The 15,171-nt window shown below is 43.1% G+C and overlaps 1 protein-coding gene across 2 annotated transcripts in view; it reads left to right on the forward strand.

The window, feature by feature from the left end:
• The window catches only part of LOC137437845 (uncharacterized), a 49,135-nt gene that overhangs the window by 23,196 nt on the left and 10,768 nt on the right, over nt 1–15,171 (forward strand). For both annotated transcript variants that reach the window (XM_068132518.2, XM_078766795.1), the window contains exon 2: nt 11,784–11,909. In XM_068132518.2, the coding sequence (XP_067988619.2) occupies nt 11,784–11,909 (126 nt within the window). The remainder of the gene's footprint in view (nt 1–11,783; nt 11,910–15,171) is intronic.

Consider the following 15,171-nt stretch of genomic DNA (forward strand, 5'->3'; position numbering starts at 1 on the left):
CAGTCCGTGGGATGATCGTATCTTTCTTTGCTGTTCTGGGCATCAGTGTTGTGTACGAGTCAGGGAGAGGTGGTATCTGCTTGCTAGGAAGACGCGGCTGCAGTTCTGCCTTCTGACGTATGATTCCATCAGATTCTGTTACTCTGTTTTGGAAGAGTGAAATCCCCGTGCCATGAAATGCGTAATGAGCAGTTGTTGAGCTCGGGTTGTGGTCTAGGTTATCGACAGCAGCTGTGGTGAACAGATTTTTTCGCAGAATGAGGGGACAGACAACCCCTTCGGATTCATACTGTTGGGCTGCTGAAATGGCCATGTCAGTGGAAATGTCAAGAACTCTATCATATGATATTGATAAGCCCAAGTGGAACAAGGTATCTACGAGTTCCCGTTTACGAGTATATCCGTGAATCATCATGCCAAGATATATGGGTAATGGAGTCTCTCTGCTTTTATTGTGGTGTGTACCAGTGGACCCTTCGCGTCTTCTCACATAACTGTTGTACTGTAGTAATTGAGCAATACTGAGCGATGTTTGTATAACTTCGTCGTCGTCTTTTTCTTGATATTTGGTCCATCCATGATCATGCTAACTAAAGCAACGAGCGACTTGGGCACAGCATCTTCTTGGCATCCCTGTGGGAAGGAACCATCGAAGTGTGCACTCATACCCAACATATCTCGTCGGATTATGTTGGCTGCCTTCGCCAAGCAAATAGCTTCATCGTCGCCATCGTCCATGCATGCATCCCGTAGTGCATGCCCTATATCATCATCAAAACTGAGCATGACATCCCGGCCTTGTTTGTATGCACGAAGCCCTGGCATGTTTGCGAGTATTCGATTTTTCAAATCAGTGGAGTGTATACGTCCACTTATTACAACTCCCAGTTCTGCCAGTCGGTCGGTGTATAACTGTAGAAGATCCACCAGTTTGAAAACAGGTGCAATAGCCTTGTCGCTCAATTTCGTCGCTTCTATGTATCCCATAAGTTCCACCAATGCTATACCATGAGACATTCGGTCAACGTTCTCTTTTTCTCCCTGCTCTGTCTTCCTGTTGCTGGCATTGTACAATTTGACAAGACAATTGGCATGGTACTTCGCTTCCTGGGCCACAAGGTCACGAGAACTGATTTGTGCAATTAACTTTTGATCCTGCAGTTTCAATGCACATTGCCTAACCCTCTGTGTGAGTCGTGGTGTCATTGCTTCATGCAGAGGTATCGCCTCCGCCCTCCGTTCCAACTTCATCACAGAAGAAACACTTGAAATCTTCTAGAGGATCTGTACGTTCAGCCTGCCGTAACATGTAAGGTCCTCCTAGGGTATTGTCAGATGTACATGTAGTAGGTTGTGAAGCTAGCTGAACTCTGGCGAGGCGACTGGCACAGCACTTCAATCGGCATGATTTGTGCCATTGGGCATGATTACGTTCCAGTGTGCTTTCAATACCATCCCCTTCATCAAGCCTACGTATGTCAATCGGTAATGGTTGGTTGCCCACTTCAAGAAATTTGCTCAAGTTTTCACCCAGAGTATCATATCCAACACCAACGTCTGTGCGTTTTGATTTCGCTGGACATTGCAGTGGTTTATCCGAGTGTTCTTGGCATAAGGCACACATACTCCGGTCTATCGGTTGACATGTGTCTACAATTGATCTCAGTGTCTCGCCGTGAACAAGTTTGCATTTTTTCCGTGTCGACATAATTCCCGTTCACTCACCTACGAAGAGAAGAAATACAAATTATTACAACAAGAAACAATAATTCCTTTTTCTTTCCCTTAATTATTGCATGATCTTGCAGTTCGTCCCAATGGATAGTATGAAGATGATCCAACGAGGTGATGATATACATTCCTCCTGTAGGAGAGTGAGAAAGATTCATGATTTTCACAATTCGAACGGCAGCCATCTTGAATTTTAGCATAGAGTTGACCACTATGTTGATATATATGCCTTTTTTCAACCAAATGATGGTTCCATTGGATTCAGCATGTCTGAAAACATACAAAAGGATACTTTATTTAAGTTTATATGTTAACTATTCACAAAGATACAGCAATTAATAGACATTTTCAATTGTGGCGGTGGCCATTTTGAATTTTCGCACTTTATGGGCTTCTCGGAAAAAATCCAGCTTGGTACCATATCTCAAGTTAATTAGTACCATCTTGGCATCATATATGCCAATTTTGGTGCTTTTACCACCAAACCCACAATCATTTCACATATCTGCCCCACTACTAGGGAAATGGCCTACTCTTACACATACTATGACATAACTAATTCTAATGGGCCTACGTGTTGCTTGTGGACTAACTATGGGGGGCAAACCTTTAACCTTTAATGATGTTATATGTACAATTCTCAAAACCTCAACAATATTTTGTGGATAACTATAACCTTTTTGATATTTGTGTGGTTAACTAACTTTTTGGATTATATTTGTGGTTAACTATAACTTTTTTGATGATATTTGTGTGGTTAACTATCTTTTTTCATTATATTTGTGTGGTTAACGATAATTTTTTTGATGATATTTGTGTGGTTAACTATAACTTTTTGGATGATATTTGTGTGGTTAACTGCAATTTTTTTGATGATATTTGTGTGGTTAACTGCAATGTTTTTTGATGATATTTGTGTGGTTAACTATAATTTTTTGGATGATATTTGTGTGGTTAACTAATTTTTTAATGATATTTGTGTGGTTAACTAACTCTTTTGATCGGCTACTTTGCAAGATTTATCCAGATAGTCTGATTGCATACAAGAGTGGTAATGATTGTACAGTTGCTGTATATTGGACGTGTTAGTTAGAGTTGGACAGAATGGCTTTAGTACAAGTGTGTATCATAAAGTTGATGATTTCAGTTTCCCTGTAGTCTTGTACACCTTTCCAGGTCGCAATGTACCAATTAAAATGGGTTACAATGTCTTTTCATCTCAACTACTTGGATTTGCAAGAAATTGTTCAGTGAAGGATGATTTTGTGGAACGTGCTGAGAAGGTATTTTCCATCATGTTAAATAGAGGATATTTGGCTGATTGTTTGATCAGATCTTGTGATAGTCTTTAGACTCCATTGTCACCTTTTGTTTAAGTTTGGTTGGTTTTCAGGTAAACAAGTTCCTATTGCATTGCATTTGATATACTAATATTGACAACTATTTTAGTGAAGTTAATTCCTTAATTAATATAATTGATTAAACATATAAACTGAGCATCAAAAGAAACTTATCACTTTCATTTTTTGAAATGTGCAGCTTTACAAACACGTTTCTTCAATTGTAATGGCTGATTATGTAACGGGAACTTCACTTCATTCACCTGGTTGATCAACAATGGCATGCTTGAGTGGTTCTGTATCGGGATATTTCCCTTTAAATAACGACCCTCATAATGAAATCCTTCAGTTCTCGTGGTTAGACATTCCTTTACTGCTGTCTATGTCACTCTAGAGGCTTCTGACAGGGGAAACAACAAGAAAATTCAGATGCCATGCCTAACATCTGAACAACGTTTAAGGGCAATTGGGATGCTTGAGGCTGGTGTAAGCCAGCAAACAATTGCTCAACATCTTGGTTGCTCACAGCCTGCAATTTCCAACCTGGTCAGGCGTTACGGTGAAACTGGAACTGTGAATGATGGTCCACGAAGAGCAAGACCACGGGTAACCACCCCAAACCAAGACCACTGGATTGTGCTGCAGCATCTTCGTGATCGTTTCCGCCCTGCGATGCAAACAGCTGCAGTGACAAAAGGTCGCCACAACAACCGCATCAGTGTCTCTACTATGCGGGGGCGCTTGAGAAGTCCGGGCCTGGTGGAAAGACGTCCTTGCAGAGGTCACACAGTGCATTGGCGGAACAGACTAAGATGGTGTCTGCAGCATCGCCGCTGGACACAGCAACAGTGGAGTGCAGTCTTGTTCAGCGATGAGTCCAGATTTTGCCTCCATGTTGCTGATGGGCGTCAACGGGTATGTCGTAAAGGTGGGGAAAGGTATGCATCATGCTGTATTCGCCAGATCAATCGTTGGGGAGGACCCAGTGTGATGGTATGGGCCAGCATTTCCACCCGTTTCAGGACACCTCTGGTAGTCATCGAAGGTATTCTCACTTGTCAGCGTTATGTCAATGAAGTTTTGAGACCTCATCTGCTGCCATTTCTCCAGGCTCATCCTGACATCACAGTTTTCCAGCAGGACAACGCTCGACCCCATCCTGCTCGCCTGACCACCAACTTCCTCCAGGAACAGGGTGTTGAAGTGATGCCTTGGATGCTTTATTCCCCTGACCTCAATCCCATTGAGCATTTATGGGATGAGCTTGGTCGATGTCTTGCATCGAGGAGATCAACGGCTGTCAATCGGCAAATGCTCATTCAAGGCTTGCAGGAGGAGTACCCTTGCACGTGGGACAGACTTCCCACAGGACCGCATCAGACGCCTAGTATGCGTCGGATGCGTCGGAGGTGTACAGCCTGCATCACAGCTTAGGGAGGACACACACGATATTGAGGACTGCTGTCATTCCATCCTTGACTGTTAGGAGTGTTGTGTCCATTCCTGTGTCATTTGGTTTTGACTGTATTCAGGTACGGGCCTTTGTGTTGCAGCGCTGTGACTTTTGTTGCACCACCCCTTGTGATGTTCATGCTTTTTACCCTCGCCAGAGGAGAGGGTATTGCATTTGAGTCTGTTTGTTTGTCTGTTTGTCTGTTTGTCCACACAGAATAAATATGATTTTCTCTGCAACCGTTGGTCCGATTGACAGGAAGTTTTCACCATAGGTGCAACTCCACCGGTAGAATTTTTAATGATAATTATGACGTCATAGGTCATGTGATTCGGCCGCCATCTTAGAAAAATCGAAAAACTTTTCACCTCTATATATCCGATAGCGCTGAATAGAAAAAATTGAGACATGACATGGCTCATTGTAAAGAACTCTCCATGGGGAATAAAATATGTTAATGATGATGTCATAGGTGCCTCCATTATGATGTCATAATTTGACAAGTACAAAACTTCATCCTATCAAGATGAAATTTCTTGAGCTCTATGTCGGCATAAACTGGTGGAGAAAAAATAACACGATGACGTCATTGGTCACGTGGTTCGGCCGCCATCTTGGAAAAACCGAAAAACTTTGCACCTCCATATCTCCGAAAGTGCTGAATAGAAAAAATTGAGACATGGCTCATTGTAAAGAACTCTCCATGGGGAATAAAATATGTTAATGATGATGTCATAGGTGCGTCCATTATGACGTTATAATTCGACAAGTACAAAACGTCATCCGATCAAGATGAAATTTCTTGAGCATAATCTAAGAATAAATTAGTTTAGAAAAAAAAATGATGACGTCATCAGTCTTACTTTTTCCACATGCGAAATTTGCATTTATGTTTATTTAAATTATACAATGGACCACAAAATGTAAATGTTTCATGATATTTGTTGTATTATATCACCTTTATCTATCAATATTGTTGAAATATGTTGAACTAGAACGCCACTCAGTAGAGCGCATACTCCCGCCGTGGGTTTAGTTGGAATAATACGTTTTGTTTAACATCCCCTCTCCCCAAAACAACAACATGCAACATGCATTTAAGGCCATTTTCCCTGCTAGAGCGGGGGTTAGCCTTGCGGTCCCCATGACAATCTTCTCCATTTTGCCCTATTTTCTGCATCTCTCCTTGTTAACCCCCTTGCCCACATTTCTTCTTCCACCATCTTTAGCCAAGTCTTTCTCGGTCTACCCCGTCCTCTACTTCCTTCTACATTAATTTCCATCACTCTTCTCAACCAGTCACTTTCATCCTTCCTCAACACATGACCAAACCATCTCAACCTGTTCCTCTTCACAGCATCAATCACGGGCAATATTCCCATCATCTTTCGCAATTCATCATTTGTCTTCCTCTCTCTCAACGATACTCCGCACATCCGTCGAACCATTCGCATTTCCACCCTTTCCAGCCTTCGTTGCTGCTCTACGTTCATTACCCATGTCTCGCTCCCATAAATCATAACACTTCTCACACATGCAGCATGCACCTTTCCCTTCAGCTTCAGCGACACTCTCCTCCTCATCAGCACGCCACTCAGTTCCCGAAACATCTTCCATGCACATCTCACTCGAGCAACTGTTGCCTAGTCTGATCCACCTTCTCCATTCAGCATGTCTCCGAGGTAGCAAAATGTTTTCACACCTTCCAGCTTCACGCCGTCTCCAAGATCCAACTCAACATTTCCTCCATCTGCAGCTCCCTCTGTGCACACCTTACATTTGAATGTAGCTGCCACACTGGTAAATGACCCTCAGACCACTACATTTTTGATGAACCCACTCAGCGCACATAGTACATTGAATGGAGTTCACTCCGACACCCTTCCTGCACACAGCACACGGCCACTTCCCAGTTCTTTCCACCTCACCACATGCTTTACCACTTGCCATCACCTTCGTCTTTCCGATATTCACCTTCAGACCTTTTGTCTCCATACATTCCTTCCACTTGTTCATCTTTTCCTTCAGTCCATCCATACTTTCCGCAATCAACACCAGATCATCTGCATACAACAACTCCCACGGTAAACCCTCCTTTAAGTTCTGAGCCAGCACCTCCATCACAGCTACAAATAGTAGTGGACTTAGTACCGACCCCTGATGCACTCCCACCTTCACCTCAAACTCACCACTGTTCCCATCCTTCGTCCTTACAGCTGTGCGCGCTCTTTTGTACATTGCCATCACTACTCTGATAAACCATTCCTCCACTCCTAACTTCCTCAATGCCCATGTCAATACTTTGCGTGGAACCCTATCGAATGCTTTCTCCAGATCAACAAACCCAAAAAACAACTTCTGCCTCTTCTCCATGTACTTCTCCTGCAACTGCCTCACAATGAAAAGTGCATCTGTTGTTCCTCTTCCTGGCATAAATCCAAACTGCATTTCGTCGATCTTCACTTTCTTCCTTATTCTCCTCTCCAACACCCTTTCCAATACCTTCATTCCATGCTCCAATAACTTTATCGCTCGGTATGAGCCACACTCCAGAGGGTCACCTTTCCCCTTGTATAGAGGGACGAGGGTACTCAGTTCCCAAGCCACTGGAATGCGGCCTTCTTTCACCACCAGATTACAGATCTCTGTCATTCTCTTCACACCCCAACTTCCTGCTGCCTTCAACATATCTCCCACAACTCCTGTCGGCCCTCCCGCTTTTCCACTCTTCATTGCTTTTATCGCTTGTGTTAAACCCTGGTGTTGGGCTAGTGGCTAGGGTGTCAGCTTAGGATCCTAAGATCCTGGGTTTGAATCCCGGTCGATCGCTGAATTAACGCCAGGGGGGTTGACTCAGCCTGTCATCCTTCCGAGGTCGGCTAATTGAGGACCAGTTCACTGGTAATTCCCTGTTTGTCGTTAAAGGCGGCAAAAAGGGTTGGCGTCAGGAAGGGCATCCGGCCGTAAAACATTGCTTCAAAAAGGGGACCGAAAAACAACAACAACCACGGTTCCCGAAAAAGGCCAACCCCCGCTTGCGGGGAAAAATGGCCTCTAAAGGTGGTTATTTTTATTTTATATTGCTTTTATCGCTTCCTCAACTTCCTTCTCAGTTATCTTCTCTGCCGGTCCTAAAACTGGGTTACTCTCTATGTTGCCATCCCATTCATTCTCTGTATTCAACAGCATTTCCATATATCTTTTCCATCTTCCTTTAATTCCATCTGGGTCGACAATGATTTGTCCCACTTCATCCTTCAAGCAACTCACCCCCATCACATCACACCTCTCTTTCGCTATGTGCTTTGCAATCTTCTGACCCTCTTCCGAATCCAAGCGTTCTCCGAACATTTTCCTACATTCCTCTCCCCAAAACAATAAATGAAAAAGAAAGTAAGCCCTAACTGTCAGAGAATTTATTTTGATATATCTCAGAATTAGAGGAGAAAAACATCATTTAAGAATAAGAATAAAAGCTTTAATGCAGTAAAACAGAAAAAAATCTTTCCCAAAAAAAATTCCTGGATCCGGAATAATATCCTGAGCTTCACCAAAAACTAACCAATTCTTCCTTATCCCAAGGGCAATCCTCCCACCAACTTTCATCCAAATCCGTTCAGAACTTTTCCAGATATCTTGTTCACAAACACACGAACACACATACACACACACGGACACGAGTGAATGCATTACATATATATATATATATATATATATATCTATATTATAATAGCCGTAGATGATTCTGTCTGTCTGTCTGTCTATCTGTTGGGTGTCTGTCCGGGGTGTGGCTTACTCGGTTTGCAGAGTAGCTCCACCCATAGCTCCACCCATTCTGGGAGTGGCTATAAACAAATATCCACCATTTTATTAACTCGCATAGCTTTGAGTCCTGTTTTGTAGGCCCGTGGTGTCTTGCTCTCCCCCAGTTTTATTTCAAATCAAATTCGATAAATCATTTCATTTTTCACAGTCGCTAACATAGTTTTAGACTCGGTTGAAAAAAAACGGGAAGAAAATCCGATGAAAGTTGCCGTTTATAGAACGAAATGAATTCTCAAAGGCCTGTAACTTCAAGGCCATTGAGTCTCTCTCACGCCTTTATCTCCAATCTAACTCACCATATGATTTCATTTTTATCGATGGTTTTACTTTTAGACTCGGTGTCAGCAATAATTGAGAACAATCCACACACGCGGGAAAATGCAGAGATATATTTTTTAAAATCGCGTCATGGTGTATCATACACCGCCCAACATGACACCGCCGGCAATGTGTCGATATATATTAAAAATTCGCTTTTGCTTTTCCGTTATGATATATTACTATTTCGTTTGATGATAGTCGTCACAAAAACGTCAACAATGATGCCGACATATATTTCTTCGTTTTTATTTCATTCAACATATTAGCCGGAAGTAAAATATGTTTCAGGAAATTACCGAGAGATATTTCTTCGTTTTTTTTATTAGTTATGTGCGCATACACTTTAAATAGGTTTATTTGAAATCTTTAATTTTCCACAAACATTCCACACACGCGGGAAAATGCAGAGATATATTTTTTAAAATCGCGTCATGGTGTATCATACACCGCCCAACATGACACCGACGGCAATGTGTCGATATCTATTTTAAATTCGATATATCATTTCATTTTTCACAGTGGCTAACATAGTTTTAGACTCGGTTGAAAAAAAACGAGAAGAAAATCCGATGAAAGTTGCCGTTTATAGAACGAAATGAATTCTCAAATGCCTGTAACTTCAAGGCCATTGAGTCTCTCTCACGCCTTTATCTCCAATCTAACTCACCATATGATTTCATTTTTATCGATGGTTTTAGAGTCGGTGTCAGCAATAATTGAGAACATTCCACACACGCGGGAAAATGCAGATATATTTTTTAAAATCGCGTCATGGTGTATCATACACCGCCTAACATGACACCGACGGCAACGTGTCGATACATATTAAAAATTCGATATATCATTTCATTTTTCACAGTCGCTAACATAGTTTTCGACTCGGTTGAAAAAAAACGGGAAGGAAATCCAATGAAAGTTGCCGTTTATAGAACGAAATGAATTCTCAAACGCCTGTAACTTCAACTTCAAGGCCATTGAGTCTCTCTCACGCCTTTATCTCCAATCTAACTCACCATATGATTTCATTTTTATCGATGGTTTTGGACTCGGTGTCAGCAATAATTGAGAACATTCCACACGCGGGAAAATGCAGAGATATATTTTTAAAAATCGCGTCATGGTGTATCATACACCGCCCAACATGACACCGACGGCAACGTGTCGATATATATTAAAAATTCGCTTTTGCTTTTCCGTTAAGATATATTACTTTTTCGTTTGATGACAGTCGTCACAAAAACGTCAACAATGATGCCGACATATATTTCTTCGTTTTTATTTAATTCAACATTATTAGCCGGAAGTAAAATATGTTTCAGGAAATTACCGAGAGATATTTCTTCGTTTTTTAAAATTAGTTATGTGCGAATACACTTTAAATAGGTTTATTTGAAATCTTTAATTTTCCACAATATAATTTACTTGCCATTTATCATTTGATGATTACGAGACAAATTCCTCTTGAGGATCGTGACAATTCATGCGCTGCGTGGAAACTTCTATTTCCAAAATGAATGAGACGATCGATGAAGAACGCAGACTTGAACAGGATGCAGCAAGAAAACGAATGAGACGGGCGAACGAGTCCATCGACGAACGTCAATGCAAACTTGCGGGGTCACCCGTGGGAATCCCACGGGCATGGATGTGTGTGACATTTCGACATATTGAGTTAGATGCTGCACATTCATTTTTACAAAATGGTTACTGGCAAGTCATCAGATCCAGAAATGGTGTAAAAACCACCGTTTAGAGGCCATTTTTCCCCGCAAAGCGGGGGTTGGCCTTTTCGGGGACCGTGGTAGTTGTTGTTTTTTTGTCCCCTTTTTGAAGCAATGTTTTACGGCCGGATGCCCTTCCTGACGCCAACCCTTTTTGCCGCCTTCAACGACAAACGGGGAATTACCAGTGAACTGGTACTCAATTAGCCGACCTCGGAAGGATGACAGGCTGAGTCAACCCCCCTGGCATTAATTCGGCGATCGACCGAGATTCGAACCCAGGATCCTAAGCCGGCACCCTAGCCGCTAGCCCAACACCAGAAATGGTGTCATGAACACAATTTATTTACGCACAAGCACAAAAGCAAGACGGGCCGATTTCCGATTCCGACGGGCCGACGGGCGAGACGGGCCGATTTCCGATTCCGACGGGCCGATTTGGAGCAAGAAAAAGAACGAGACGGGAGAAAAAGGAGAGAAACGAGACGGGGAAAGCCGATTGGAGAGGCGAGTGAGGCGCGATTGGAGAGGAGTGTGAGGCGCGATTGGAGAGGAGTGTGAGGCACGATTGGAGAGGAGTGTGAGGCGTGATTGGAGAGGAGTGTGAGGCACGATTGGAGAGGAGTGATTGGAGGGGAGTGTGAGGCACGATTGGAGAGGAGTGTGAGGCACGATTGGAGAGGAGTGTGAGGCGCGATTGGAGAGGAGTGTGAGGCGCGATTGGAGAGGAGTGTGAGGCGCGATTGGAGAGGCGTGTGAAGGATTGCAGAGGAGAGGAGTGTGAGGGATTGGAGAGGTGAGGGATTGGAAAGGAGAGGGATGTGAGGGTTTGGAGAGGAGAGGAGTGCTAGGTGGAGAGAGGAGAGTGTCAGGTGGAGACAGGAGAGTGTCAGGTGGAGACAGGAGAGTGTCAGGTGGAGAGGAGTGAGGGGTCACATATTATGTGAAATAACTAAATTCACACCATTTCTGGATCTGATGACTTGCCAGTAACCATTTTGTAAAAATGAATGTGCAGCATATAACTCAATATGTCGAAATGTCACACACATCCATGCCCGTGGGATTCCCACGGGTGACCCCGCTAGTATATATATATTGTGCGTGTATATATTGTGTGTACGTATTGTTAATGTCTGGCTTCCTTCTTGTGACTACAGTGCAGTAATATTGGTCTTTATTTTGATTGTATACAGTGCACAGTCTGGATGAGCTTTGGGATGAGATTTTAAAGTTTTGTTTCGCTGTTGCTGCTACTGTTGTTAATTTTTTTTGTTCTCTCATTAAAGGTTTTATTGGAGCAGCTTCCATGATGATGTGTGTGTAAAGAGTGAAACGTTTTTTTGAAATTAACCCTGGGGAAGAATTTTATTTCTGTGGCTGTTTTCCCAGCTGGAGTGCAATCCCGTGCTGTTATCCCAGCTGGAGTGCGATCCCGTGCTGTTATCCCAGCTGGAGTGCGATCCCGTGCAGGACCAGCATGGAGCGAAGGTCGAACTCAAAAGGGAACAGGAGGTGGTGCGTTTATGCACACGGCAATGCACTCGAGCACGCAAAACTGCTTCCACGTTTGGATTAAAGTTTCTGACTCTTTCCTTTTCCTGCTTTGGTGTTGCTTATAAGGCTTTTGTCTTTGTCATTATTTAAGCGATTTGTCACTACCCCGCTCTTCCATTGTTTGTCGTAGATTGCCACTTGATCATTCGACCTGCAAGACAGCGATTAATTTTGCTAATTTATTTGTACGGAGGGAGGAAGTCATGGCAATTTGATTAGTTTTTAAGTTCAATCTGCTGCTTTTCCCATGGCATTTTTGGATGGCTAGAATGCACCAAACAAGACAGCCTCGTGTACAGTACTCGACCATTGCAGGCAATCATTTCCCACTTGTTATTAACGAGGCCGTGTAAAGAATCCTAAGGTTTTTCATCTCCTTTATTTATCGCAGAAGTGTTTGTCCCTCTCCTCTCTCCCCCTCTCCTTTTCCAAGGAGGTCACTGACCCCTTGCATTCTTTTTGTGGTAATACGTAGTGGAATGTGCTGTGTATACCTTCATATTACCTGTACAATATTGGATTTTAAAACATTACCACCTTTAAGTGCCAGTATTGAAGTGACACGTCATAAGTACTACATCTAGAATGAGGACATTAAGAGACATCAGCTTACCCTTACACGGATTGTAAGAACATTAATATGCGGTGGACAATCTGACAGATTACCATGACGTTTGAACCCGGGATCCCAGCATCGTGAGCTGTGTGCTCAGATTGGAACACCAACTTGGCCAATAACATGTTTTTTGCATCATTTTGTATTTGATTCGGTGCTTTTAATCTCAGTTTCAAAACGAGTCTCTCTCTCTGATGTACCAAACTCTTCACAGAGCATCGGTGATCAGTGCCGCCGAAGCAGCTTCCTGATCAAGGTTTATACTGGATGGTTTGCCATTGACTTCCCAGTAGTAGGGTTTTTGGTTCTCCGCTCAGGGAGTGAAGCCCTGAACGCTTACTGAATGATCTCGCTCTTTCGCCACCAACATTTTCCGAGAAGGGCACAACATGCCGATTTCAACAGCTTATCCGTGTCTGAATACAAGATGATTGGCACAAAGACGACTTTCAACATTGACCCAAAGGAATAAATTACATCTCCAACTTTGCTCGATCTTGATTTGCCACCTTAGTGATTATTAATAAATAATGTGAGCCAGGCAATTGTGCCCAAATTGGGGCCATTGTGCAGCATATGCACACTGCTACGGGTCGGGCTTCATTGTATGGCATAATTTTAATCGCTAAAAAAATTGTCTGTGTGTAACTATGTAAATGTGTACCATGCAGCGCTACCTGGTGGTGGTGGCAGGGGTATTACAATTTCCTTTTTTACATGGGTAATGCTGAGGTTAAAGCACTCTTCGCACAGGGAATTTTGTCTTCCTCCCCTGTCTCCCCTTCCCCTCCTCCCCCTCCTTCCGATTCCCCCTTCCCCACTCATTCCCCCACTTCCTCCCCACCTCCTTCCCCCTCCCTCCCTCACTCCTTCCGCTTCCCCCTCCTTCCCCTTCCCCCTCCTTCCCCTTCCCCACTCCATCCCCTCCATTCTCTCCTCCCCAACCCCTCACCAGGCAACGCTAGGTACTTCAGCTAGTGATGAAATACATTTTGATCTGAAACCCGACCAATAATAGTCAGGGCAAGAATTTGTGATTTGGCCATGGTGCCGGCGATAGCTCTCATCTCTTTGCGAAGGACACCATGGGGTATTTAAATTCCACCAATGAATTCTGGCAGACGGGATGCCCAGTTTAACATCCATCCGAGGGTAGGCACACACATTACACATTGATGAATCGCCCTGCATTTGAAACATCGGGATGACAGGTTAAAACTGGGTCGGGATTCAAACCCAGGCTAGACAGCTTAAAGGCACGTGTGCGTACCTCTAGGCCCGTGGTTCTTAACTTGGGTTCGACCGAACCCCAGGGGTTCAGTGAGCCAGTCTTAGGGGTTCGGCGGAGGTCCTCCGAAACGCATTGCAATTTGTTGTTGTTTTGTTTTTAGTTTTGTATCAATTTTGAATCTGTGTAATTACGCTTATTATTAATATTATTATTATTTTGCTATGTATGTTACGAACGAATGGAAATGTTATTTGTAATTGTATTCCCATCCCATTCATGGTTTCTCTGGTCTGTGTTTAAGATAAGTTGTTTCACACTGACTGTAGTAAGTTGAATCAATGAGCAACTTGCTAATTATTCTGTTGATGTTGCTTACTTACTTACTGGATTTTGGACTTTGCAGGTGTTCGGAAATTCCAGTGAATAGCCTCGATTAGCTTGCCGTGTGCCGTGCGTCATTGGTCGCGCCTTACTTTGGAGTTACTGATTAATTGAAAAGTAAGTTGGAAATGTTTGTGGATATGCAGGGCGGGCGGGTTCAGAGTTATATTAAAGTCAAAAGTGGATGGTGATTATAAAATATGATTGAATTACTCAGAAAATTAGGTGGAGGTGATATAACTCCTTTGGTTGCAATTTAAAACTAACAATTCGCAGTTTTCTATGTAATATTATAATGGGATTTGAGGTGACAGAGTTGGGTAGATAATAAATCCCGTCATCGTAACTATAAGTTATGTTTTCTTCGTTAAAATTTCTCAGTTTTCAGAGGGGTACTGATTATATTTAAGCATGTTCCTTTTTAAATTTTTGTCATATAATTATTTGCCTGAACTCAATTAAGATCAGTTTGTTACTTTTTTTTTTTTTTTTTTGCAGTATGTCGAGCAAAAAAAGGAAGTGGTCGGAGGATTATGTGCGGTACGGGTTCACGTGTTTGACGGAACGGACGGAAGTCAGCATCCTCAATGCATGCTTAGCAATGTCAAGTTGAGCAACTCCAGCCTAGCACCAGCAAAACTACGGGAACCCTTCAAAAAACTGCACGGCGAGGGGCAGTACAAAGACATCCAGCAACGCTGGATGAATTCAAATTGAAGAGAGTCCGATTCGACGCAAGTGCTACCTTGCCCACCCTCGGCTTCGTTCTAATTGACAAACCGATCCTCACCGCGTCATATGAAGTTGCGTACCTGATCGCAAAGCAGGGCAAAGCACACACCGTTGGCGAGACACTCATCAAACCGGCTGCATTGAAGATGGCCAACATCATGCTGGGAAAAGCTGCTGAAAACAAGTTGTCTCTCGTTCCACTCTCAAATGACACCATCATTCGCAGATGCATCATCGCAGATGTCAACGACCAATACCTCGAC

Source organism: Myxine glutinosa, chromosome 12 (genome assembly GCF_964187855.1).
Source record: "Myxine glutinosa chromosome 12, kmMyxGlut1.1, whole genome shotgun sequence".
Taxonomy (NCBI): Eukaryota; Metazoa; Chordata; class Myxini; order Myxiniformes; family Myxinidae; genus Myxine; species Myxine glutinosa.